At 43.8% G+C, this 25,520-nt stretch overlaps 1 protein-coding gene across 6 annotated transcripts in view; it reads left to right on the top strand.

Annotated features, from left to right (window-relative positions):
• Nucleotides 1–2,349: 2,349 nt before the first annotated feature.
• The window catches only part of VPS8 (VPS8 subunit of CORVET complex), a 150,579-nt gene continuing 127,408 nt past the window's right edge, over nucleotides 2,350–25,520 (top strand). Inside the window, exons 1-7 of one of the 6 annotated variants that reach the window (XM_053311939.1) lie at nucleotides 2,350–2,785; nucleotides 5,000–5,235; nucleotides 10,472–10,540; nucleotides 11,135–11,265; nucleotides 12,999–13,092; nucleotides 15,136–15,168; nucleotides 15,802–15,856. In XM_053311939.1, the coding sequence (XP_053167914.1) occupies nucleotides 5,074–5,235; nucleotides 10,472–10,540; nucleotides 11,135–11,265; nucleotides 12,999–13,092; nucleotides 15,136–15,168; nucleotides 15,802–15,856 (544 nt within the window). In that variant the 5' untranslated portion in view covers nucleotides 2,350–2,785; nucleotides 5,000–5,073. Of the gene's footprint in view, nucleotides 2,853–2,890; nucleotides 3,049–4,999; nucleotides 5,236–10,471; nucleotides 10,541–11,134; nucleotides 11,266–12,998; nucleotides 13,093–15,135; nucleotides 15,169–15,801; nucleotides 15,857–25,520 lie in introns of those variants that run through there. The other 5 variants (XM_053311933.1, XM_053311934.1, XM_053311937.1 and 2 more) reach the window with 5 other exon arrangements.

A 25,520-nucleotide genomic window follows, 5' to 3' on the forward strand; every position in this document is an offset into this window, starting at 1 on the left:
TACCATACACTGAGTCAGACCATTGGTCTATCTAGCTCAGTATTGTCTTCACAAACTGGCAGTGGCTTCTTCAAGGTTGCAGGCAGGAATCCCTCTCAGCCCTATCTTGGAGAAGCCAGGGAGGGAACTTGAAACCTTCTGCTCTTCCCAGAGCGGCTCCATCCCCTGAGGGGAATATCTTATAGTGCTCACATGTGGTCTCCCATTCAAATGCAACCAGGGTGGACCCTGCTTAGCTAAGGGGACAAGTCATGTTTGCTACCCACAAACCAGCTCTCTCTATACCCAGCTCTACCTATCTTAAGTCAGCAGACACCAGGGAGGCAGTGGATGCTCTGAATCAGGGCTTGGAGGCTGTTCTGGACTAGATGGGAGCAAACAAGCTGAAACTTAATCCAGATAAGACAGAAGTGCTCTGGGATGAAGACAAAGTCTGCAGCTTGGGGTTTTTCTGTTCCTGACACTATCCCTGGAGGCACAGATGGTGGCGGTGCGCAGAAGTGCCTTTTAATAGTTACGGCTGGAACACCAACTGCGACCCTACTTGGAGAATGCAGACCTGACCTCAGTCATGCATGCTTTGGTAACATCCAGATTGGATTACTGCAATGCCCTCTACGTGGGGCTGCCTTTAAAGATGGTTTGGAAGCTTCAGCTGGTGCAGAATGCTGCTTCAAGGATGCTCGGGGCGCAAGTCGCTTCACGAATGTCACACCTGTCTTGCAGCAGCTTCATTGGCTACTGGTCTGCTAGTAGGCTAGATTCAAGGTGCTGGTCTTGACCTTTAAAGCTCTACATGGCATGGGGCCGTGGTACCTGACAGACCGCATTCACAGGCCTGTTCAACTTAGGCTCCCCAGCTGTTTTTGGACTACAACTCCCATAATCCCCAGACACAGTGGCCAATACCCAGGGATTATGAGAGTTGTAGGCCAACATCTGCTGGAGGGCCAAAGTTGAGCAGGCCTGGCCCATACGAACCTGCCTGGGCACTCTGCTCAGCATCTCAGGCCCTGCTCAAGGCCCCGCCACTAACAGAGATCCATTTGGCGGGGACTAGAGATGAGGCCTTTTCAGTTGTGGCCCCTTGGCTTTGGAACGCCCTCCCTGAAGAGCTTCACCATGCTCCCTCCCTCAGGTTTTTTTTTAAATTGAAAACATATTTTAAAATAGGCTTTTTAATGTTTCATCTCTATTTAGATATGGTAGGTTCTTTAGTTTTTATAGTTCTCAGTTTTTAGCTTTTAAAATAACTTTTAATTCGAAACTTTTAAAAAATTTAATTTTAAATGTGGTTTTAGCTTGGTGTTTTAACTTGTTTAACTTAAATCTGGTTACCTTTAATAATCTTATTTTACATTGTATCTTTTTATTATGCTGTGAGCCATCCCGAGCAGTAGTGTACTGGAGGGGCGGGGATACATATTTTAAATAAATAAATAAATTTAAATCAGACCTTTTGAGGCTGAAAAGCAGAAGCTTCTAGAGTACAGTATGAATTAACTGAGCCCAAAACAAAAGAAACTCACTAATTCATTGGCTGGGAGATCACATATTGTTTGTCATTGCTGGCAACACTTCATAGCACTTTAAATGGTTTATAAAGTTTTGATTATTGTTTCAACATGTGAGTTGTATATGTTGTGTAAACCGCCTAGAATATTTGAATGTTGGTGCTTTATAAATATGTAAAATAAATAGTACATGTTTGTAGTGGTGGCATTCAGTACATATGGTAAACGTGTGGGAGCGCAGCAGGGGGAAGTGCATTGTCAGGTGGGGATGGAAGGTTAAGACGTTTGAAAGAGAAATAATTACATTTCTCACATTAATACTTCCATCCTAAACATTAATATAATTGTAGGCAATTAATTGCCCTGGGGAATTGCGCTGTCTTTTTCTATTGACTGATGATGGTAACAAAGAAAAACATTGAACATTATTTATTGTTTACACAGTCAATTATTATTATATTAATCCTCATAAAAACATAAAAAAAATTACTGGATAGAATACAACAGGGTTCAGATTTAAAATATTGTCCTCACGTGTCTCTAACACACCACAAACAGGAGTGTAGTAGGCAGCAAGGTTAGATTGGCTCTGGGACGAAAAGTGAAGATGGGTCCCTGACCCACCACACCTCCGCCTTTTTCTTCAGAGAGACGCGGCGAGAGCAGAGAGCAAGCTGGCACCCAGCGGGCGCTACAGACCCCACAACTCAGGGGCCCCCAGTCATTTGCTCAGCCCCTTGCATGAATTTCCCCCTTTTATTTTTAATTGGGGGGGGGGGGCGTGTCAGTTTTAGTTAGAAAGGCCTCGTTCCACCCTCTTCTTTTCCATTCCGGCTTTCCCACCGTCCTGGAGCCACTTATAGCTTTCAAGCGGCGAGAAATGTTGCCTTTAACTTTCGATTGTCTAGTGGGGGGGATTCTGCTGTTGCCGAATCCGTTGTAATAGCAACCTTTTTAGAAGGGTTATTAACAGTTTTGTTGTGCTGACTGAACCTTTGAAGTTGAGTGGGCAAGATCGGCTTCTTTTAAAAGGAAAAAAGAAGGGGGGAAACCCCCTCCCTCCTCTTGTTACTCCTTTCCCAGGGCTATCATTTAATGAACAGCAAAACAAACAACGTTTTACGCAATCAGTAGCCGGGGTGCATCTTTTGTTGAAGCCAGAAGGGAGCGCTGTGAAACCAAAGCCCGGTTGACCGAAGCCCGCGCGGTCCCTTTAAGCCGAGGCCGGGCAAAGAGGCTGTGGCTGGCTCGGGCGGAAGTAAACTGTCGAGGTGAGAAGACTGGAGAGGGCTGGGAAAAGTGTTGGTGGGTGAAATATATTTGCGAAGAGGCTCATGGGTAGGTGGTCTGGTGGGCTTTGTTCCTTTCCCCCCAGGTGTCAGTTTCAGAGGGAGTCTTCCTCCCGTACGAGCTACAGGCTGTTGTTGTCGTGTTGCCCTTCCGTCCCCTACCCGTGTCGCAAGAGGGTGGGGAGTTAGTCGAAGCAGCTCCCTAGAGTAAGAAAAGCAGCCAAGAAACAGGAAAGCAAGCCTAGGCAAGGCTCATTTGGATGTGTGAATTTTAGCCAGCTTTAATACATATAGCTGCATATTGTGGTGACCGAAATAGGACTGTTTGGGTGTGAAGAGTCTCCGGGGCGCCTCCCTTTGCTAGCCTTGTGGTTTGTCTGGTCCTCTAACTCGTATCTTGTGAGGAAGTGGCGCTTTTAGGTGCTGCCTTAACCTAGGAATAGGAATGTACTCCTTTTCGTCCAGTGTTCAGATCATCAGATGACCATGCTAGTGTAGGGAGAAGGCAGTTAAGTTCTTACATGTATTGGTAGGTAAGATAGCATAGCACAGGTCCATTTATTGGCACATCCTCATGGCTGTTTGGAAGCAGGCTGGATGCACATCCAGAAACACAATAATGCGTCTGAGAGACCATTAAACCTGGAAGCATAAGTGGTGGGTGGAGAGAGAGCCCTCAGTTAACATGTAAGGACCTGCAGTTGTCCTGTGAGGGCAGCTGCCTGCTCGAAGATGATGTGACTCATTGTCTGATATGCAGTGAATTGTATTGCTTACATTCTTCCCCTCCCCTCCTTTTTCTCCTCCTCATTTTCCCTATGGTCTGTTTCAGGGTTTCTTAACCTTGGGCCCCCAGATGTTGTTGGACCACAACTCCCATCATCCTCAGCCACAAAGGCCATGTCTGGGGATGATGGGAGTTGTAGTCCAACATAATCTGGGGGCCCAAGGTTAAGAAACCCTGGTCTGTTTTGTATAATAAACCTCTTGTGGGGAGGGATCTGTGTCCAACTCTGTAAGTACACTGATTGCACAGTATAAACAATGATCTGTTGGTGGCTATATTGGGGATGTTTAGAATGGAACAAGAATATATATCCACTCCAGTATCATGGAGAGGAAGTGAGGTGGTGCCTGGATTGTATAGGGAGGAAAGGACTGGGTGGCCTTTGAGTTAGGAATTATTTGGAGATAACAAGAATATTTTGCAGTGGATCAGAAGATTTTTATGAAATAAGGATTTGGAGGGTGATGGGACAGTGCTTTAGTTGTTATAAGAAGAAAGGTGTGACTGAGGAGGTGGTACATGTCATTTAGATAATGAAGTTTTTTGATGAGGGAAGGATGTTCAACTGTATAAAATGGTAATCTACCTTGGGTAAGGCTGCCTGGTTGCATCTCAGTCTGAAAGGTACTGAACCAGTCTGTATCAGTGAAGCTATGGCTTCTTCTAACCCAGTTCTTTCTTCTGCTCCCTCCTCAACCTTCTGTAGCTAGAAGGACTCCAGGTATACTGCAAAGCAGGTGGGGGAGAGGGACGGACAAAAGGACTAAGGGTAAGATAGGAGGGAGACACCATGACTGCTTTATTTGTCATGTATTTTAAAGCACACAGTGAATCTCTGGGTTGCAACCTGACTGCCTGGTCTTATGTCCTTGAAATACAGTGGGATATAAACATAAGAATCTCCCTACCATCTGGACAACACAGGTTTTGGTTTGTGTTGGTCTCCTGCTCATTCATAAAGCAGATGGCTTATGTGGTTCATAAGGTTTATGCGGTCCACCGAGTAGTGGGTAAGAATCTGATTCAGCAATGGAGTACTGAATCAGAAGCACAGGAAGCTGCTGTATAGAAACCAGGGGTGTAGCTACGGGAAAGGGGGCCCTCTCTCTAGCAGCACCCCCCGCCAGAGTGAGGGAGATCATGAAGAAAATAGGGAGGGATGGAGCTGGAGGGCCCTCAGGAGCTGGGGGCCCATGTTCTTTGAACCCTTTTGCTCAATTATAGTTACACCCCTGATAGTAGCACTCTGTAGAGAAACACTCTGAATTGTGTGTACAAGGGTTTTGTAGCCACTGCCATGTTTTAACTTGCTGTCGGAATGTTGACTATTGTCTCAGGCTTTCCCAAATGACAGTTATATGCCTGAATATTGTAATTGCATTATGTGAACTAGCCTATGTCAATTACAGGCCTTTGACTCCAGAAGCAGACATGCTTTAAACCTTCTTTCTTCTATCAACTGGCTGAGGTGGGAGCAGGCGAGATGGAAGATGAACTGAAGACAGAGAGTCAAAACCTTGATCCAGATCAAGGTTCTTGTTCTGTGTCAGATGAATCAAGTCTGCAGTTTTTGAGCCAGGAAGCCCCTTCTCCCAAACTGTCTGTGACTGAACTGAGCCGGGAGTTAGACTCAAAGAGTGAGCTGGTAAGACTTGAGTTTCTATCTTCTGTTTGCAGAACAAATAATTGTTGTATTTTGGGTATGAGACTGTCCTGTAGTTTTCATAGCTGATTTTTAAAATTATATTCAGTGTTATGTTCTGGCATCTGCTTTCATAATGCTAGTTGTTTGGAAGCCATGTTTATTTGTTGAAAGTACTAGCTCCAAGTAAATGACATTGACTACTTTCTTAACTATGTATATAAATATAGACATTCTGTTCTTTATTTTCAGATCTATGGGTGAGATAATAGTTTCAGTCTGTCTTTTAAAGTATCTGACCTTTTGGAGTGTGTCAAAATGTGTTGTATATTTTAAATAACTTGTGGAACGGTCTTCCAGGTCTGCTGAAATCTGTGATTCTTTAAGTGCTTTGCCTTCAGAGGGATAACAGATTTTTTTCCTGTTGTAGCGGATTAAAGCCTTTGTCTTAGAGCAAGGAAAGAAATGCTGAATCATCCCTGCTGAGCTGCCTGGTTAGGCTTCTCCTAAAACTATTCTGTATTAGCAGTAGGTTCAAAATGCTGCCACCAAGCACCGTAAAACTTGCAGAGAACTGGACCAGTGGATTGGGTGCTGTAATCCAAGGTCCCTCTGTAACGGGTATTCGGCCAAAAAAAAAAAAACAACCTTCCATGTGTAAGCTTATATGAGGTGAGAAAACTGATAGCTGAACATCTGAGGACGTATTTGCACCAGAGAAAATCCCCCTTCACCCTCCACTATTCCTGAGTTAAAAACCAACTCTGAGAGGCTTGTAAGAGAAAATACTTTAAAAAACAGTTTTATTCAATCACTGCAGACTGCTTCCGTCTGAAGCTTTCTTAGATACAATTAGGAATACTTAGTAGGATTACAAATATAGGTTGCCTTAATGCACGCTTAAATGTGTTTAGAGCCTTTTGCAATGCCCTAGGTAGGATGGGCATGGCTAGTGTTATCTTAATTATGTTACAGGTAAATAACAATAGAACAGTATCAGGAATATGCAAAAGCAGGCACAGCAAAGAAATAAGTTTCTAACGCAAAGTCTGATTAAACCAACTTTCTCCTAAATTAATTTTCCTGAAGCCAAAACCCAAAATTCCTTTCCTTGAACTCACCGAACTCCAGATGAGAATCCACATGATGAGAATCCACAGAGTTATTTTCCTGTAGCCATCCTCCATGACAACACGTCCTCCTGAGCACCTCCAGCCTGCTTCTTCTCTAACAAATAACTCCGTTTTTCCTGGCAACAGCTCTCTAGGTCCCACCCACCTGGTGTGCTGATTGGCTGAGCCCTGGAGTTTACCAGCCTGTCAGTCAAGACAGGGTTCACTTCCGGTTAACTATTTAGAGCAGGCCTGCTTAACCTAGGCCCCCCAGCTGTTTTTGGAATACAACTCCCATAATCCCCAGCCACAGTAGCCAATAGCCAGGGATTATGGGAGTTGTAGGCCAACATCTGCAGGACGGCCAAAGTTGAGCAGGCCTGCTTTAGAGGAAGGGGAGGCTGTTCACTACACCTGTTTTCTGAGACTTCACACTTTTCATAGCAGAGGCTTAGTTAATAAATTAAGAAATTATCTTAGTTAATAAAAGATGGGGAGTAAGAGGCATCAGGTGCTTTCCAGCATCTTTTGTGCCACTTACATGCCTCTTGCCTGTCAGGGGAAAGTTGTGAGCATGTGCTTGATACAGTGAGCCTCTGACTCTTGAGAAGAGCTGATATGTAGAAGTTAGAGGTGCAGAAAGGTACCTAGATGAAGATACTGAGGAAGTGACAGACAACATCTTCTAAGGTAACATCCATTGGTGCCCAGCAGTGTTCTCTTTAATTTTTCTCATCTATGTGCAGAATGAGTTTTGTTCTGGATGGCAGTATCAAGAGACAGCCAGCGCGGTGTAGTGGTTAGAGTGCTGGATTAGGACCGGGGAGACCCGAGTTCAAATCCCCATTCAGCCATGAGACTAGCTGAGTGACTCTGGGCCAGTCACTTCTCTCTCAGCCTAACCTAATTCACAGGGTTGTTGTGAGGAGAAAAGTATGTAGCACACTGCTCTGGGCTCCTTGGAGGAAGAGCGGGATATAAATGTTAAAAAAAAAAAATAAATAAAAAATATATATACATTCAGAGTGGGGCCTTCCTGATTCAACCTGAGCAGGATCTAAAATTAACTGACTGATCATCAGAACATGTGTGAGCGCACACACAGGCAAGCGCCTTAGAAGGAACAATTGTGCCCAGCTTTGCCCAATAATTTATATGGGAGATATTTAACACACAAATAATCTGGAATTCTGGTGAACTGCTGAGGTAGCCATGTTTGTAGATGACACTAAATTATGTACTTTAGGGGCTGCAAATTAATGTACGTTCTATATTTCATGGTTCTAGCTAGGGATGTGCATGGAACCGCGGCAGGGAGGCTTGAAGGCAGTGGGGGTGCCGCTTTAAGAGCAGGGGAGGAGGCACTTACCCATCCTGCTGCTTTCCTCCTGCCGTTGTCCTTTTTTGTAACAGCTAATTGGGGCGGCAGCATACCTCCCTGCCGCCCCATTGCCCCCGTTGGCTGGATATGGCTGGAAGTTCCAGACGCACCTCTGTGCGCTGGCATGGGCGTGTACGTGCTGCCCGCATGCCTGGGGAACTTCCGGCCATATCCGGCCATATCTGGGGAACTTCCGGCCATATCCGGCCAACTGGGGCAATGGGGCAGCAGGGAGGTACGCTGCCGCCCCGATTAGCTGTTACAAAAACAGACGTCGGCGAGGGGCAAGTGGCAGGATGGGTAAGTGCACTCTCCCCCGCTCTTAAAGATAGACCCCCCGCTGCTGTCGAACCAGTGGAACCGCCGGTTCTTTGAACCGGTTCGGAGGCCCATAAAGGGCCTCCGAGCTGGTTCGATTCATATCCTTAGTTCTAGCTGTGTGTTGTGTATATCAGCAATGTCAGGGTTTCTTTCTCAACCCCAAAAGCCTTGCACTGCCACTGTGTGGCAAATCACTCGTGGGCTAGTTATTCCAGAGAAAGAAGCCTTGGTAGACCAGGAGTTTGTATGTTGTATTTTAGAATGCCTTTATTTAAATGTGCTTTTTATTTTAAAAGGCAACATGCTAGAGAGAAGGTCCTTCAAAAAGGAAAATTTTTAGCTTTCTTTTAAAAGTGGCAAGCAAGGGAGCCTCTTAGATCTCTCTAGTAAGGGAGTTCCATATCTGTGGAGTCATCATCAAGGCAGTTTATGGCAAACACAAAGCACAATAAGCCACAGCCAAATCAATAATAAAATGAATAACTTGAAACAGCCAGTGGCTACTTTTTCTGTCCTAAAACAGGGTACTCAAAGCACCTTATAGCTCGCATATAAAAATAAAATAGTGCTGCATCTTACCTCCTTCATATCCCAGTGCAACACTCAGGAGCACTTTGATGTGAGCCTTGGCAGTTAGAGCAGTGGACATGGCATTTGCTACTCTCTAGAGCAGGGATTCTCAACGTTGGTTCCCCAGATGTATTGGACTTCAACTCCCATAATTTCCAACCAAAGGCCACTGGGGCAGGAGATTATGGGAGTCGAAGTCCAATAACATCTGGAGACCCAACGTTGAGAACCCCTGCTCTAGAGCATCCTTCTGCCCCAGTCAGTGTCAGTGAGGAAGCACATCAGTGGTGAACCTACTGGAATTGAGAAGTGAAGTAGATAAAAAGAGAGTACCTTCTCTGTCGTAAACCCTGTCATCTATTAAGATCATCTGGAAAGGTCTGACTACAGGTGCTGCAAACTCATTTGGTAGCAAATCGGGACCGGGCCTTTTCTGTGGCTGCCCCAGGGCTTTGGAACGCGCTCCCTGCTGAAATAAGAGCATCTCCTTCTCTGTTTGCTTTTAGGAGGACCCTGAACACATACTTGTTTTCCCAGGCCTTCAACTGAGATTCAATGTTTAAATTTTAATGTGTTTTAAACATGTTTTAATCTAATTTTTATCTTATGGGTTTTTAAACTGTTTTATTGTTTAACTGTTTTATGGTATTTTATATTTTAATTGTTGATTGATTTTAACTGTCTTTGTTTTATTTGTAAACAGCCCTGAGCCAATTTTGGAAGGGCGGAATAAAAACTGAATGAATGAATAAAAAATAAAATAAAAACCCCTTTTCAGGCTTTGGTGAAAAGCCTGAAAAGGTTTTCTGCCTGTTCCACAATCCTGGATTTTATACTGTATTTTATTGTCTATGGGTTTTATATTGCCTATCCCTGGTGTGTGTGTGTGTGTGTGTGTGTGTGTGTGTGTGTGTGTGTGTGTGTGTGATGGAAAACAAAGAGTTGGAGGAAACCACATTTTAGTTGAACTTACACCTTCATCATCAGCAGATGGGATTTGATCAGGCCAGGAGTGTTATTAAGAAACGTATGCTAGATAAGGAACTTCAAGAGGAAGTTGCAATTTTGCCAAAACACATCTTCTTAGGGAATCAATTGATTAACATCAAACCGGCAGAGTATTTAAATATCATCATAACTCCTAAGATCAGACGTGCTTTGACTTTTGCTCGGCTCAGTGTGCTCCCAACTGCCATATTGGAAGGAAGATTCAAAGGTGTTCCTTTTTCCTCTCGAGTTTGTCCATGCGGCTCTGGTTCAGTTGAGTCATGTGCACATGCAATATTATAGTGTGACTTTTACAGGGAGGCTCAATTAAGATTAGTTTCACCCCTTCTGCAAAACTTTCCGGGCCATTGGGATGAATTTTATCTAAACTTTTTACTTTCAAATTCTGATTGTGAGATTATTAATAAAATGGCTAGGTTTTGTTATATAATTTGTAAAATTGGTTTAGAACTTCGGTAATGTTGTTTTATGTATGCTGGTCTATGACTGTAATAAAGTTTGACTTGACTTGACAGATGGATTAAACACAAACACACACACACACACAAATTTGTGTTTAGTAACTGCTCTTGCTGTTCTTTTTTTCTTTGGAAACCACCTTTCTGTTGAAAAGTGGTATATAAATAATATATTCTGTTCTTAGATCAGTACCTTGTTCACTCTTTATATTTCATATATTTTCTTGTGCTATAACTCCCAATTGAAAATTTCCTGTAGCGAGTACTAATTTTCTGGAAAAACACATCCAAAGGAAGAGTGACTAGGAATGTGACACTTTTCAATGCGGAAAACAAGTAGCCAGTACCTTTATGATGAAATTTAAACAATGTTTCCATTCTTCACCTAGATAGATGACAAGGAGTTTGATATTCCCCAGGTTGATACACCTCCAACCCTGGAAAGTATTTTAAATGAGGTGAGTTGAGTTCCCCATTCGCGCAATATGCCGGAAGAGCAAAAAGGAGGCTTCCTGTAATGCGAAGCTGCTCTCAGACTGTCCTAATAGCGATACCAAGTATCTGTTCAGAATTGGTTGTGCCACTTAGAGGAATCCTAAGCACGTTTACCAGAAGTTAAGCTCTCGGAGTTCAATGAGACTCGAAAACAAGTCCTGTTGAACAGAGAGCATAACTTCTGAATAAACTTGCTTAGGATTGCTCTGTAAGTAGTGGTAACAGTTTTGAACCGGTACTCAATTCAAGAACATGCAATGCTGATTAAGGCTGTCATCTTATATATGCTTGCTTAAGAGTATGTACAGGATGCCAACCTTAATCAACACTGCATGTTCTTTTCTGTATTGTGTGGCTTTCTGAACCCATCAGTAGTATTTTATTCAAAGTTCTTGACAAGCAAGGATGTTCTTAGGAATTGTGGTAAATGCAGGTCAGAATCTATGGCTGGCAAGCTTAGGCAGTATTGTTGCAATACTGCTAGCTTAAATTGTTCTGTTATAGAGGAGGACTGAATATAGCATGATTGGCAAACTGTTTTATATTTTCTCTCTCAGACTGATGATGAAGAGGAGCCATTTGTTCTTGAGGATCCATCTCTTCTAAACATTGATAATATTGACACTCACTCATATGATACCTCTTCTGTAGCAAGCTCTGATAGCGGAGATAGGACACACCTAAAAAGGTAAGCTATTTGTGACAACTCTGTGATGTAGACTAGACTAAGAACCCTTGTTAAGAATTAGAAAAGTAAGCTGCATTGAAAACTTGGGAGAATGTGTAAATCTTTTAAATCATGGGTTCTCCCACTTTTTGATACTATAAACCCCTAACATGATTAGTTACACAACCCTCATGATTAAAGCTACTGATTTGATTAGATGGAGATAAATTCACATTTACCTTTTCAGTGAGAAGGAGAAACCTGCTCCTGCTTAGCTTTTCAAACCTGGGTTTTATGTTTGAGACTGCCAAGCTAATTTTGGGTGCCAGATTTATTTTTTATTGGTATTTGCTCTTTTTAGTGGCAACTGCTGAAACTCCGATTCATACAAATAGGATGTTGTGAAGGGAACCAGTATTATCATAGCTTTCTCATTTAATTCTTTATACTCTGCTTGCACACTAATTCAGAATGTAGGAAGAAGCATCATCAGGAACTTAAAGCAATCCCAAAGAACTGCTCTGATGTCTCCAAGGTGTGGGCAGGAAGACAGGAGTCAACAACTTGGCTTCTCCACCTCTCACAAATCTGAGGGCAGGCATAGCAGCGGTGCTTCTTTGAGTGACAATTCAGAAGAGAGTTCCTTCTTGGGAGATACTTGCTAAAGCTTATCTCCGAAGAGGAAACTCTCTGCTAGCCAGCCAGCCAGCCAGCCAGCCAAAGAAGTGCCATTGTTGTACCAGTCCTTTGCTTTGTGAACAGTGAAGGAGCTAGGTGGCTCTCAGCTCCTGTCTCCCTCCCATTGCCCCTTATTTTACTGTCCCCATACCTCAGAGATGTCAGGTAAGGCCCTTGCCTCCTGACAGCTCTCTCTTGATCCCCTTTAAAGTTGCCTGTAAGCCCCCAGGGGGTCTCAATCCACAGTTTGAGAACCTCTGTTCTAAGTGTTAGTTGCAGGCAAGGCAGATGGATAAGATGAATTGCATGGTATAGAAGGGTATTGGGGAAGTGTGGTTCAGCACTGTCCCCTTCTGTGCTCAACTAAGCAACAGTCCCGTCCCCCCGCCCCCGAATCTGAGAATATAGGAAGGCAATTCCTTCAGTATCTTTAAGTATCAGTGCTTCATCTTTGCAGGGTTTTTGTGTTCTGTTGAAGCTTTTTATTTGGCTTCATTCTCCTGTTCCAGCCCTGGTTTCTTCTGGTGATTAAATTACAACTGTGAGAGGGCAAAATTGGTCTCTCCAAATGACTAAACTCCCATGGAGTGTTGAGATTAATAATCTGATTCTGTTAGATCAGATTCCTGAGCAGGTGAATCCTGTGCTGACGGAATCTACAAGTCTTGGCCTATTAACAGAGAAGGTTCTCTTATGCCCCACACAGACATAAATTTTTATTTTTGTGTATTTTTACATTTAGGCAAAAAGCAAAATGGTCACTTCAAAGTATGGTGTGGTAAGACTTCTGTCACCTTGTAGATTTTCAATTGGCCTGGTACCCTGGTGCTTGGTTTTAAATATGAAATGGTTTCCTGCTCTTACTTTGGGTACTTCTCTTTGGCTGAACAAGAGGTTTCTTTAAATAACATGCAGGTTTTTGCTAGCAGTTTCATGCCTTTGTTCTGCCTGAATGCTTGCAAATAAGTTTGATAGTTCTCTATCAAAGTGCTGGAGCATGTAGCAACTTATTTGGTTGGTTATGCATGTAGGATACAGAACTACTTTATTCTGATTTATTGCTCTTGCTTTACAAGGAAGAAGAAACTTCATGATTCTTTTTCTATCCATGGCTCAGTTATACGGCTGTCACTTTTGAAGGGAATCTCAGCACAAATAGTATCTGCAGCAGTAAGTATTTCTCTGTCTCCCCTTTCAGGATTGTCCATTATGGCAAATGTATAATATGTCAGATACATGAATTAGGTCCAAAATTCCACTGATAGTTGGTTGATAGTTCTGGGCTAAATTAATCAGTGGTCTGACTCAGTGCAAGGCAGCTTCAAGTGTTCCCAGGGCGTTTTTCACACAGCAGGCTTTACTGCAAATTTACTGCGAGGCCAGAGTTGCCCAAAAAAAATTGTCACAAAAAGTGAATTTTTTTACCCTGGATATAAATCGGGCTGTACTTGAATGTGCAATGAAAAACCCGAATCATGTGTGAAATCTGGCTATGTGAACGCACACCCTCCATTACAGAGGAGATGTGAGCTAAAAGCCCTGTGTGAAAAATGCCCATGAGTGTCTTAGCTGGTGTGGCTAGTCCATGTAGGAGAAGTCACTACCAGAGCCTTTGGCAGTGATGCTTCTTTGGTTCAAAATGGTAGGTTTGGGCCATAATATTTGAATCAAGTCCTCCTTTCTATTGATCTGACTATTGTTCACTGAAAGCAGTGTGTCTGGAAAAGAGTCATATGGACATGATGAACATTCAGTGTGATTCTGGCAAAAAGAGAGAACATTGTACAGGCAGATCTCGATATCTGTGGATTTGTGTATCCGCAGTTGGATAAAAGACACCCGACCTCTGCATACATGGGTGGGGGTGGGGGGGAGAAAAACAAAACGCGTCAACCTTGTATATCCGTGGGTCACGGGTGGCTGGAAATGACCACGGAGGGCATTTCTGGCCTCCATTTTATGTCTTGGAGCCTCAAAATGGCTCTGTTGTATTAAAAAATGAGGAAAAACTTGGTGATCTTTGGTCAATTTTAGGCCAATTTGGGGGCATTCTGGGGCACAGTGTGACTTGGGGGGAGCAGCAAAGCATGGTAAGGAGCTCCCCCCTTGTCCCTCCCCCCAAATTTAGCCTATTGTTGGCAAATTTTGACCATTTCCCCAACGACCGGGAACCTAACCCTCATGATCCCAATGCCTCAATATCCGCAGTTTCCGTATCCATGGTTGCCACTGGGCACGGAACCCCTGTGAATATCAAGGTCCTCCTCTACTTGATTAAGAGGGAATTTATTAATCTCTGTAGAATATTAGCAACATAATAATGCCAGTTATAGTATCCGTGTTTCTGTGAACCTGAAATCTTAGACAGGATGTCATAAGGATTTATGAGAAAGATTGACTGTCTTGACAAATGTAATTAACAGGTGGATCATTTCCCCCGTGAGAGAGGTGTCTTATACTCCTGTTGGCTGCACAGCTATAGTTATACATACAGCTGGTAATGATAGCTACAGACAGGTGACATGGATGTAGTAAAACCTGACTTTTCTAAGCATCATGTGGATATACAATTAACTAGGGATTAGGATACATGATCAAACATGTCTTCTCATTGCCCTTTTCCTTGGGTTCAGTGTTGCATTTGAGTGTCATGGGTTAAAAAGAACCCAGGTATGCTCCTAAAGTTATTTTACCCTTTAAAACAAAACAGGCTTTCCTAGTTAGTTTAGGAATGGATGTGAACTCCTTTTAACCTATATTGTGATTGTTGTGCATAATGCCAGACACTGGAGGAGACAGTGGCAGAGGGAGGATGTTCATGCTGCTTTATCCTGATCCTGAAACCCCAATTAGTTGTAAGTCTGCTTTGGATTCTACTTAGTCTGCATCTGTCTCTACGTTAGTGGGGTATTAAAACCCAATCTGAGCAGAGCCCTGACTAGTAGTAATCAGCTGGGTTTCGACAACCCTCAAATGGGGGGGCATATTTGAGTTTGAACCTCTGTTCCTGCTAGTCAAGTTATCCCCATTGTAAGTCAAGTTGAACAAAGCTACAGCCCAAGGCAGTGGGCTTTAATTAGCAAGTTGGGACGCTATAGATGAATATATCTGCTATGCCAATATTCTTATATTTGAAACTTAAGATAAACCTGTCCGCTTCCCAGTCTGTGTTTTAAAGCATTAACTGATCTTGTAATATATTCTGTCTCTTAGGCAAAAGTGGATGCTGGCTTGCCCACTGCAATAGTAAGTTTGTGAAGAGTTTGAGAATCCCTTGTGATTATTCTGTCTGTTTATACTAACTGCTGGGTTCATTACCCTTATTTTCCTTAGGATTAGTTATATTATAGTGCACTCTGCCTTATTCCAAGATATATTTTTGTGTGCTCTAGTTTTTCTGTAACACTTCTTTGTATAAATTTGGAGTAAGTAAAATATGTGGTTAAACCATAGGATCCAAAACACTGAATACAATAATTTGACTCTGTGTTCATATAGTTCACAGCTGCCAGTGGATAACCAACAATACTAGAGTTTTAATGAAGAAACAAAAAGCCTGGTTGCCACACACATCTGAGTAATGATAATCCAGTCACCTTTTCTACCTATAAAATCACCTGACTTAGTTCTTTGTGGAATAATTTTTACTCTCTTTGTCAGTTTCCTCTATTAGAGCAAGTGTCTGTGACTTGGCTGTTCTTGAATCTTTGTGCAAATTTCCCTTGCAGATGCTGTGCCTTTCAGATGTATAGATGCAGATTTCAGCTTTTGTTTGCCAAATCTGAGCACTAGTTACTGGTATTTAAGTGTTATCCACATTGTTTGATAAAGTGTTGAACACTTTTGCATCTGATTTTTGTCCACCTCTGGTTCCTCTAGGCAGCGTCAAGTCTCATAGCAGTGGGAACATCACATGGGCTAGCACTGATATTTGGTAAGTCAGAGTAGCTAAGTAGAGTAGCTTAAGCATTAAATGTTTTGTTTCTGTGGAATATTCTGTGCAACAGTGAACAAAATATTAGGGTATATAAATTATATTTTGCTATATGAATAATTCCCTTATGCTTGATCAACCTCTACCCTAGATTTGGAAGGATATACATATAAGCAATATGCTGTATTTTTTAGAACAATTACAGATGTTCATTTAAGATAATGTTGCAGGATGCCTTTCTGTATTAAGAAGTATCACTTCTGTCTGTTCTAAGACATTTGAAGAATGTGCTATTTTAGCCTCTTCTTACGAAGAAATTGATAGGACCCCTCCGCCCACTAAAGTAGAAACTGGCTTTTGGTGGCCTTGTTCTGAATAGAAAAAAAAAATGGAAATAACATGTTGGTGGTTGTTTCTGTCTCCCTCTCCCCGCTTCATATTGATTTTTCTTTTTCTTGACTCCCCCCCCCCTCGGACTGAGAAGGCAAAGGTATAGTACCATTGCATTGTGCATGTAATCTGCATGAACAGCTGTGCATTTAAAACTGTGCTCCAACAGCGCTCTGGATTCTTGAAATAATAGATTACAGTGAAGGGTCACATGTTCATAGTGTACCATGATTTGTGGCAAAGCAGTCTTTTAGGTGTCTATACTTCACACTCTGAAACTATTCTTCTTGCTGCAAAAATCAAAGAATAGACTATTTTTGGCAATCCATCCACAGGGCTTCCATAATCTGTTGGTGAGCTCCAATTTTACCACTCGGGAAGCGCTAGTTTAGATAGTTTGCTGCAGGGATGTAGCTATAATTGATTGGATGGGTTCAAAGAACCTGGGCCCCCTAGCACCTGAGACCCCCCCCCAGCTGCACCCCTACCTATTTTCTTCATTATCTCCCTCACTCCAAGGGGCCACTGGGGAGAGGGGTGAACACAGGCCCCTCTCCCCTAGCTAGGTCCCTGGTTTGAAGCATGCCGCAGTGGAGTGGGTGGAGTGAAAGATGAGGTTTCCCTTGATGGTGAGGGAGTAAGGAGCTGTGCGCTGATGGTGCAAGGGATAGCTTGTGGCAGGCAGGCAGGCAGCTAGGGTGGTACCCATGGAGAGGGTTGGTCCCTGTGGGGCCTACTGCCTGAGGCAACTGCCTCACTGAAAGGCTGGCTCCAATTGTACCTCTAGCAGGCACTTTCCACAGAGGGAGGCAACTATTTAAACTATTTATAATTTAAAATTAAAGCTACTCCTAAATAGAAATGTAAGAGATGGAAGTCTTCATGGTTAAGTAAATTAAGCTAAATAATTGGTACAAAGCTTCTAATTGCTGGGCCAGGCCAAAGTCTCTGGGTTAAAGTTTGTAGGACCTGACATGAAGTAAAAAAAAAAATGCATTAGAAAGAAAAAGGTGGTAGAATCTACATACTGGGCTTGATCCAGTCCACTGTGAGTGGAGCACCCATGCACAGAGGGACTTATTGAATTGATTTGTATATCACTTTTCAAGTGGAATCCCCAAAGTGGCTCATAACTAATAAAATGTAATAAATTGATTTTATACTCTCAAAAAACAAAATCAGACTTGCAGAAGTTGCTGACTGATGTCTGTGCCTTTGCTCCATTGCTTACTTGCATACTTCACACAGGATAGGTGGTTCTTGGGGCAGGGAATATTCAACTTGCAGCAGAGGTCTTCTTTACCTGACTCCCTTTCCTAATCATGCTTTAGCATTATGCCTAAGTCGCCTTGACACAGATACTTGCCTTGTAAAAACTTTGTTCACAAGAAAAACTGTGTTTTTCTCAGATTTCCGTTTGACAGGCACATACATTCATGGATGTAGAATCTTTAAACGTTTCAGGAGCAAAATCTAATGTAAATGTGACAGGGTTCATTTCCCCAATGTATATATATTTATCTGTACTTCACATATTTTCATATATTATTTTAAAACCATTTGTTTACTAATGTCAGGTGCTTAATGTGTTGGGGAAACTGTACTTTGTGGATTATCTTTTTAAATATTAAAGTATTGGCTAATGCAGAAATATTCCATTAAAATGCTTAACCCTGAACATATTGGTTCAGTAGAATTTTCAGCAATAATATTAAGCACTTAAATGTGCAAAAGTGTGTCTAGAATCAGTATGTAGTATGTCTTTATTATTGTACCGACTGGCTTGATTATACTGACCTACTCAATTCTTCGTGTTAGCGGAAATTGAGTTAAAATGGCAGTTGTGCATAGTGTGTGATGCTGTGTTCTCTCACAGATGTGCAAGTGTTCTGAGTTGTATGAATAGTTAAACAGTGGTAAAAACTTTCTCAATGTTTTGAAGTGGATATCAGCATTATTGTAGTCTAATCATGAAAAAAGTCAATTCCCTCTCCCCTGAATCCTCTGATTTTGTGTGAGGGGTGTTGCATAAAGAAATCTACACAGTTCAGAGATCCTGTGCTGGCAAATATTTTAATTTCAGTTTATGAGGTGAGGAGGAGGTGAACATTGTGCCGGATCAAGAAATGGGAGTACCTTGCTATAAGATAGAGAGGCTATTCCCACGATCAGGAGAAATCGGGCTAGGGGAGCCTAGCCTGATTTCTCCTGACTGTGGGAACCACCGGGCTTGCAGGCGAGCCCGGTGGCCTCCAGGTGGTTAACCCACCAAAGTAACCCTCCCCTTAAACTGGGTTTGCGGAGCGAGTGCTCTGCAAACCCGGTTTTAAAAATCGTGAGTAGCCGAGGCGCGGCTCCGTGGCTACTCATGAGTAGACCCCTGGCGGGAGGCTGAAAAGCAGCCTCCCGGCTCAGGGCTCTCCCCAGTATGCCCTGCTTGCTCGTGCAGGGCGTACTGGAGCTTCTGGGGGCTGTGCGGCCTCTGAACTCCTCAGCCCCCACTGGCTCCGTCACAGAGCTGGCAGTTGTGTGGGTGGCCGATCCAGCCGCCCAGGGCTCCTGCCCTGCTTGTCTGCGGGGAGAGCAGGCTTTCCCAAACCGGGTCTCACTGATCGTGAGACCCGGCTCAGAGTATATGCTGAAGATTCAAGCATAGTTTGTTTGTTTGTTTGTTTGTTTAAAATATTTATACCCCGCCCCTCCAGTGCACTACTGCTCGGGGCGTCTCACAACAATAAGATAGACACAGATACAATGAAAGTAATAAAATTAACTTTTTTAAAAAAAAGTCAGATTAAAAACCACAATTATTAGATTCAAATTAAAACTGAAAATTATAAAAAGCTAAAGAACCAACCAGATATAACACAAATAATAATGGATCATTAAAAAGCCTCCTTAAAAAGGTGTGCTTTAAGATATTTTTTAAAAACACGGAGGGAGAGAGCATGGCGAAGCTCTTCAGGGAGGGCATTCCAAAGCCAAGGGGCCACAACTGAAAAGGCCCTGTCTCTAGTCCCTGCCAACCAGATCTCTGTTAGTGGCAGGGTTATGAGCAGGGCCTGAGATGATCAGCGGAGGCCCTGACAGATTCATATGGGTTAATGAATAGTTCTCCCCTTCCCTGCCTCCCTATTGTGTGGGAAAGTTGTGGAGAGACCTAGGTTATTAATGTCTTTCACAAATAATGTGAGGTGAGGAAGGAAGTGTTCATGATGAATCCAGTTATCCAAAAGGAAAAAAAAGATGACGATGATTTTGGCTGTTGACGAGCATGCAATGTGTGGTGTTCATAGACACAGACAATTTGTATTCTGCATATTTAATTTCTAATGTGTATTGACAATACAACAGAGGGGAATGTGAACTCCTTTGTAATTACTAATACTAAACAGTAGTTTCAGTAGGTCAAAGCTTATCCTTCAGTTGGAGACTTTGTTCAGAACACCCTCTTGTACAGAAAAGAGCACAGCCTAAGTTATGGTTATTGAACCACTAAGGATATCAAAACATTCTGTGTGTGTATATATGTGTTTAACTAGAGTTAGAATGAATTGCACGTCCCCAAGTTTGTATGCAAAAGAAAGCTGGCTTAATCAACAGTGAAAGTGGAAGCTTTCACACTCTCCCTCTTGTGCAAAAACGGGGGAGGGGCATGATCCCACAGCTCATTGTTGTAGCACTAAGCCATGATTAAATCTGAACTTAATCTGAGTGAGTTAAATAGCTGCATCCTAGGGATGTGCATGGAATCCATTTATGGGCCTCCGAAGCAGTTTGAAGGCGGGGGAGGGTGCATGCACCCCACTTCCCCCCCACTGGCGCTCCATTGTAAACCGGTCTGGCAGGGCGGCAGCGTACCTCCCTGGGCAGCAGTGTACCTCATCGGAGCGGAAGTACCCAGCGTGTCAGTGTGAACATGAGTGCTCCCTCCCTCACCCTTAAAATCACCCCCCCACACACACACCTTCAAACTCCCCCACGCTGGTACTGTGCACTTCCTTAGTACATTCGTGCAGGGACGGATTAGCCTTTTTGCCACCCATAGGCAAAAAGGATTTTTGCAAAAAGTGCCACTGTGTGATGGCGGTTGTGGCAGTAGTCTGTGGAAAGGGGGAGGGGCGAGGGTGCAGGCTGGGGGGGGGGAGAACAAAGTCCCACCCATGGTGTTTTGTGTGTGTGTTTTTTAAAGCCGCCGATGCATGGCGGTGGGAGTAGCTGCAGAGGGAGGGGCGAGGAGGGGCGAGTTCCCTTTAACAAATCGGTTACCTTTTACCCAGGGAGGGAGAGTGGGTGGGATGGGGCGTGGCGCTGATGGCAGAGGCTACGGGGGGGGGTGAGGAGTGGAGACTTCCCCTTTTATTGGGTTGGAAGGTGGTGAGCTCCTTCCAGCTGCTCTCCTTCCTCCCAACTGACTGCGCAGGCCTCTCGTCTTTCTGCTGAGCAGCCTGTTTGGAATACCTTTTGGAATACTGGAACTAGGGATGTACATGAACCCTGGCCGGCTCAAAGGTTCGATGGCGGGGTGTGTGTGTCCGCCATTAAGGGTGGAGGAGGATGCAGTGCCCCCCCTGCATTTCCCCCGCTGGCACGTGATTTCAAAAAGCCCGTCGGGATGGCTGCATACCTCCCTGCCGCCCCATTGTCCCGTTTACTGGATATACCCGGAAGCACTAGACATGCCTGTGTGCGTTGGGCGTGTCTATTACTTCTGGTTATATCTAGTAAACGAGGCAGCAGGGGAGGTTCGCTGCCACCCTGAAGGGCTTTTGGGAAATTGCACATCGGAGGGGGAAACACAGAGGGGGGCAGAGTGCATCTTCACCTGCCCTTAAAGGCACCCCCCACCCGCCATCAATCTGGCCCCCGCCAGTTCCATACATATCCCTAACTGGAACTCATTTCAAAGTTCTCTGAATCCTGACCTCTGGGTGAATTTCAACCTTGCTTATGTAAGAGTTGTTTCATGTGCTAGACTTCTAAGGTGTATGAGTACATGAGCGTACGTCTAAAATGTAAGGTGTTTATATGACAGATGTGTCTGTATGTTCAGCTATGTGTCTGGTAGGTGTTGGCTGCAGCTTCCCCGCCATATGTACACATGGTTAAAAAACATGCTTCCACTATATAATGTATTGACTGGTGTCTTCTCTTCTTTGCTTTGTGTTTTTTCTGCTTGATCAGCAGCCTTTTCTCATTCTGCTCCTCTTTCTTCAATGTGTTCCTTCTTCTTTCCATTCTGCCCCTCTTTCTTTTTCATCTTCTGTTGCTACAGTCAGGTACAGCTTCTTATTTTGTGGGTCCTGAGCAAGAGATCTGCAGTGCCTCCCCACCATACAGAACGCACATGGCTGGACTGGGTAGCGCTTCCTCCTGATGCTGCTCCTCTTCCCTGTAGCAAAGTTGGAGGGGCTGATCTAGGGCCTATGCTTCATCATCTCATTTTCTCATTAGTGGCAGCATCCATGTGCTAGTGGTGGTGGTATAATGTATGAGCAGATGGCAGAGAAGGAACAGCAACTTTCAGAGATGAGAGCAGAGGAAAAGTGAGGCCTAGGCTGGCCAGCCCTACTTTGTAGTAAGGAAAGATGCAGCAGGAGATGGTAGGTGATAGGGATGTGCACGGTTCCATGCACTCACCGGAGGGGGAGGGTTGCTTTGAGCGGCAGGGAAGGCGCTGCTGCTTTGTTTTTTGCTGCCGCTGCTTATTTCTCCCTCCCATTTAGTCTTCCTCGTCTTCCTCGTCTTCTATCTTTTTTTGTTGTTCTTACTAAGTTTTTCCTTGACCCAACTGCTTGTGCATCATATTCATTACCATGGCTGTTGCTGTTTCTCCTTTCCACTTTTCCACTTTTTACTTGAGGCCTGTTCCGTGCGCACTATCAGGGAAGCTGATAAGCAGGAACTGATAGAGAATCCAAGACTGATGTAAACTCACCACAAAACAAATAGCTGAAAAGCTCTTATGTGTATACACTGAACACTGTGCAGCACTTTGAATCCTGTGCATTTCCTTTCTTTATGTTCTCATCTTGATTCTCCTTTCATCTGACTTTTGTCTTTGCTTATCTACCACAACTGCTCCGATCATGATTTTGCTAACACTTCTTACTAAATCTAAATAATTTTATTCTGTTAAGTTTCTTGTTCTCTCCTCAGCCTCTGATACCATTTATCCATTCCGTTCTTCTCATATCTTTCTAGACTGGGCTTCTTGGGTACTGTTTTTGTTTTGGTGGGGAAAATCTTTTCCAAGTTTCTTACAATGTGTGTTCTCTCTCTCTCTTCAGCGTTCTGTCTTTTGCTATCCCTTAGGATTCTATACTGAAATCTGTACTTCTAGGGTCACTGATTCATTCATAAGGTCCGTCTTATAATTGCTCTGTCAAATATCTTATAACCTTATCTGCTTCTACGTAACTCACTCTGTTCTAACACCTCTGCTAGCCTCTGATATTACATCTTGGGTAACTTCAGCATCATCTGATGTCAGCCAAGCACTATACCCCCCTCCCCTTCTCTTGTTTGATGAAGTTCCTATTCACTTGTTTTTCAAACTTATAATCTGGGTGATGCTGTTTTACTTCTCATATTCATTATCTTTTTATTTGCAAGTAATATTTGCAAAATCTTTTCCTTCCCTTGAATTTGATTTCTTGTAATACTGCCCTCGATAGTCTGCCCTTCTATCCTCCTTGTTTTTGTTCTGAATGCTTCTGTATGCCTTATTTTCAATGTTTTGTGGACATTGGCTATCATTCCTCTTCTGCATTACATTTTAAAGTGTTAAACTGTATTGTATCTTTAAATAGTAGTAGTAAGCGGTAAGTTTTAAATGATATCATTTATCGTTGGCCTATATTTTCCACAAAACTTCTTTGATTTCAATTTTCTTGTGGACAAATTTCTTAAAAGTAACTATAGCCTGCCTGATTCAAAGGTCACAGCAAACTACAGTTCTGGAAATCTAGTAAAGAGAGGAGCAACCAAGCACTCCAGCTCACCCATCTTGGCTCGGAGGCTTCTGGCATTGGCATATAAGCACCTATACGCTGAATCTCTCACCTCGTGTATGCTGTCTTTCTTTTGACTCTTTGACCAGCTGGCACAGCCTTCTGTCTGCTCTTTATGTGATTCTGCTCTTTCCCATTCTGTTTTATCTGAATCCTTTGCACCATCACATTTTAAAGGATGGCATTTGCTGAACCAGATACTGCCCGGCTTCCGTCGGCTATTCCCCGGGCATCATTTCAAAAGCTGCTCTGCAACCTTTTTGATTTTAAGCGCCAGCAGTCTGGTTCCATCTTGGTTCAAGTGCAGCCCATCCCTTTTGTACAGGTCTTACTTTCCCCAAAATGTGTCCCAGTGCCTAACAAATCTAAACCCCTCCTCCTGGCACCAACGTCTCATCCACGCATTGAAACCCCTCAGCTCTGCCTGTCTCACTGTACCTGCACCTGGAACAAGTAGCATTTCTGAGAATGCTACCTTGGGGGTCCGGGACTTCAAAACGCTACCTATCAGCCTAAATTTGGCTTCCAAGACCTCCCGATTACATTTCCCCACATCATTGCAGGGCCAGATTGGGGGCACTGAGAGGGCGGTGGAATGTATATGGGGAGGGCGCCGAGTTTTGAACAGAATAGGTAAACAATGGTGGGAGTTGGGGTGCAGGGCACACCGGGAATATGCCCTGTGGGCCAGTCCGAGGCTGCATCATTGGTGCCAACGTGCACCACGACAGCTGTCTCCTCCCCAGCACTGCCTAAGAGCCTATCTAGATGCTGTGTGATGTCCGCAACCTTCGAACCAGGCAGGCAAGTCAATGTGCGGTCAACGCGCAGGTCACAAACTCATCTCTCTATACTTCTTTTGATTGAACCGCCCACTACAAGGAGGCCCCTACCCCCCGGAGGAATATCCCCTGTGCGAGAGGTTACGGGCTCATCATCCATGGAAGGGGTCCCTTCTAAAGGAGCATTTCCCTCTTCCTCAGACCGATGTCCTCCTTGCCCAAGACCTTCGTTCTCCCTGACAGCAGAGGAGATATCAGCCCTGGAGTGGGATGCCTCTACCACATCCCTGAAGGTCTCATCCGCATGCCTCACTGTCTCTCTGAGCTTCTTCACATCCCCCACCTTGGTCTCGAGGGAACGAATTTGTTCCCTGAGAGCCAGGAGCTCCTTGCACCGAGCACACACCCATGACTTCTTCCCATGGGGCAAATAGTCATATATGTGGCACTCTGTGCAATACACTGGGAAGTGCCCCCTCCCCTGCTGACTCTCTATCTTCATAGTGGTTTTGTTGGCTGCTTAAAGTATTTAGAGATAGTTTACTAGAAGGATAGTTCTCAGCTGTAATGGTCAACTATTTAACTGTCCAAACAGCCTTTTTCAAGAATATGAGGGAGAGATATGTTCTTACGTTCTCTTCTCTACCAGGTTCCTTGTGATCACCGGGGCTTGTTCCAGGCTCCCCCGCACACTTCCTACTAAACTCCTGCAAAACTCCTACGTCCTGTTTGCTATCCCTGTTTGCTATGCTCTCGGGCTGTCACCTCTTATGTAGAGAGTAGGCTTCCAACTGAGACACAGGATGTGGGTCAAAGAAATGGGGGGGCCTCCCACAGCCCAAGCTGACTCCACCTCCTCCAGGCAGGGACAAACAAAAACACTGGAGTTTGCTAGCCCTGGCAAATCACACACACACACACACACACACACACACACACACACACACTTACACACACACTTATCCCTTAAAGACAAACCAGCCCCTCAAAATCTCCCCTCCTCCTGTTAGTTAGTTTGAAGAAGGGGAAGGCTAGATTTTATTCTGTTTAGAAAAGCTTGCTCACCTCCTCAAGCCACGCCTGCTCTTCACAGAGTAGGCTTCCAACTGAGATAAAGGAGTGCTTGGATGCTAGCTGGAGTGCTTGGTCGCTAGCGCAGAAATAGATATAGTGGGCATATCAGAAACATGGTGGAATAACAAAAACTTCTTTTAAATACATCAGAAGCAGGAAACGTGCCAGGGAGGCGGTTGGACCCTTAGACAATGAGGAAGTGAAAGGGATTATTAAGGAGGATATGGAGGTTGCAGAGAAGTTGAATGAGTTCTTTGCATCTGTATTCATGGCAGAGGATACTGAGCATATACCTGTTCCTGAACCAGGCTTTTCGGGAATGGAGGCTAAAGAACTGAGTCAGATAGAAGTGACAAGAGAAGATGTTCTGAACTGTCTGGGAAAACTGAAAACTAGCAAATCGCC

The sequence above is a fragment of the Hemicordylus capensis genome, chromosome 3, assembly GCF_027244095.1.
Source record: "Hemicordylus capensis ecotype Gifberg chromosome 3, rHemCap1.1.pri, whole genome shotgun sequence".
NCBI lineage: Eukaryota > Metazoa > Chordata > Lepidosauria > Squamata > Cordylidae > Hemicordylus > Hemicordylus capensis.